General features: G+C 41.8%; 1 protein-coding gene across 1 annotated transcript in view; it reads left to right on the top strand.

The window, feature by feature from the left end:
* SLC5A8 (solute carrier family 5 (sodium/monocarboxylate cotransporter), member 8) overlaps window positions 1-1659 on the top strand; it is a 74551-nt gene that overhangs the window by 19342 nt on the left and 53550 nt on the right. The window contains exon 2 of the mRNA XM_006888528.1: window positions 348-413. Within this exon, the coding sequence (XP_006888590.1) occupies window positions 348-413 (66 nt within the window). The remainder of the gene's footprint in view (window positions 1-347; window positions 414-1659) is intronic.

The raw sequence follows: 1659 nt of genomic DNA, 5'->3' as shown, positions 1-1659 counted from the left end.
ATTCAGTGACTGGGGTAATCGGGATGGGAGTGTCAGAGACAGTGCGATTGGCACAGGATAGAGCAGAGTTTAGGGCTGTTGTACATAGGGTCGCTATGAATCGCAAGTGACTGACTCAACGGCACATAACAACAACAACAACAACAATAACTATTAAAAAATCCTAAAGATTTCTATTTTAGTGGTTTTAATATGTGTTCACTGCTAACTTTTAAAATCCAAAAATCCAGGCTGGCCCTTCCTTAGGCCTTTGCATTTTATAGATGATGGAGGGGTGGGGAGGAGGCGAAGTACATAGAAATGACACATACTGACTATATTTCCCCTCCCCCCTTCTTTGAAAACAGTATTTGGAACTTCGATTTAACAAATTCATTCGCCTGTGTGGAACTGTGCTCTTCATCGTCCAAACAGTAAGTAGCACCTCTTTTATCTTTTGTCACCTAAAATGTTTCTAACCATGGTGTCTGGACCACACTCACGTGGGCAGTGCTTACACGAAAGCCAACACAGGGGTGAGGAGAATGTGAGGAGGCAATAATGGAAGAGCACTGTCACTACAAAGTCTCCAGATCATTCAATAATGTTCGGGCTTAACTCCCTGGAAAACAGAATGACTTATGCAGAACTTAAATTCTGTATTGATCAAGCAAGAGGCATGCTGTTCTAAGAAAATGTTCTCCACCAAAGAGTCAGCCGGGTAATCCTGAGATAACAGCTATTTGAGGGAGCTGCAGTAATGTCTCTTAGGATTTCTCACAAAGGGAAAACAGTTTGTCCGTTGTGCAATCTTTTTGCAGCCAGCTGAAAACAGGTATAAAACAGGCTTAGGAAGACATTAAGCAATGCTTTTCTTGGTTTAAAAGTGTACCTTAAAAGTTTGTTCTTTTAAAAATTGAGCCATCAGACCAGACTCAAATAAAGCTGACACTTTGGAGTGCAAAACAATTGAATTAGGAATGTAGCAGGAGTTGATACAGCCATGCGTAGAACGATTTTAAAACTATGCAAGTAGCTCTCTCCTTCGGTGCTTTCTACAGAGGGGGCAGTCATCTGCCCTCAGACCCCTGGTGAAGCCAAAGATCATTAGAAAGAGGACCAAGAAGTTCATCCACCACCTGTCAGACCATGATATCAAAATTAAGCATAATTGGTGCAAGCCCAGTGGCATTGGCAACAGGGTTCAGAGAAGACTTAAGGGTCAGATCTTGATGCCCCACATTGGTTACAGGAGCAACAAGAAGACAAAGCACATGTTGCCCAGTGACTTCTGTGAATTCCTGGTCCACAATGTTAAGGAGCTGGAGGTGCTGCTGATGTGCCACAAATCTTCTTGTGCTGGGATTGCACAGTGTTTCCTCCAAGAATCACAAAGCCATTGCGAAAAGAGCAGCCCGGCTTGTCATTAGAGGCACCAGTCTCAATGCCAGGCTGTGCACCGAAGAAAAGAAATAGAAAGCTTGTTTGCACGTTTTATGTGTGCTAAACAAACCATAAAAACTGCCAAAAAATATATGCAAGTAGAAGTTAAAGAACTGAAAATCAAGGGTGTGTCAAGATGTTAGTGACAGTGAATGCTTTTCATGAAAGTATAGACTCTTGGAGTCATATCTATCATATCTATCTATCTATCTATCTATCTATCTATCTATCTATCTA

This window comes from Elephantulus edwardii, unplaced genomic scaffold (assembly GCF_000299155.1).
Source record: "Elephantulus edwardii isolate Elephantulus edwardi_28Jun2011 unplaced genomic scaffold, EleEdw1.0 scaffold00068, whole genome shotgun sequence".
Taxonomy (NCBI): domain Eukaryota; kingdom Metazoa; phylum Chordata; class Mammalia; order Macroscelidea; family Macroscelididae; genus Elephantulus; species Elephantulus edwardii.
Note: the sequence above shows the minus strand (reverse complement) of the source record. Positions and strands in the feature narration are given on the sequence as shown.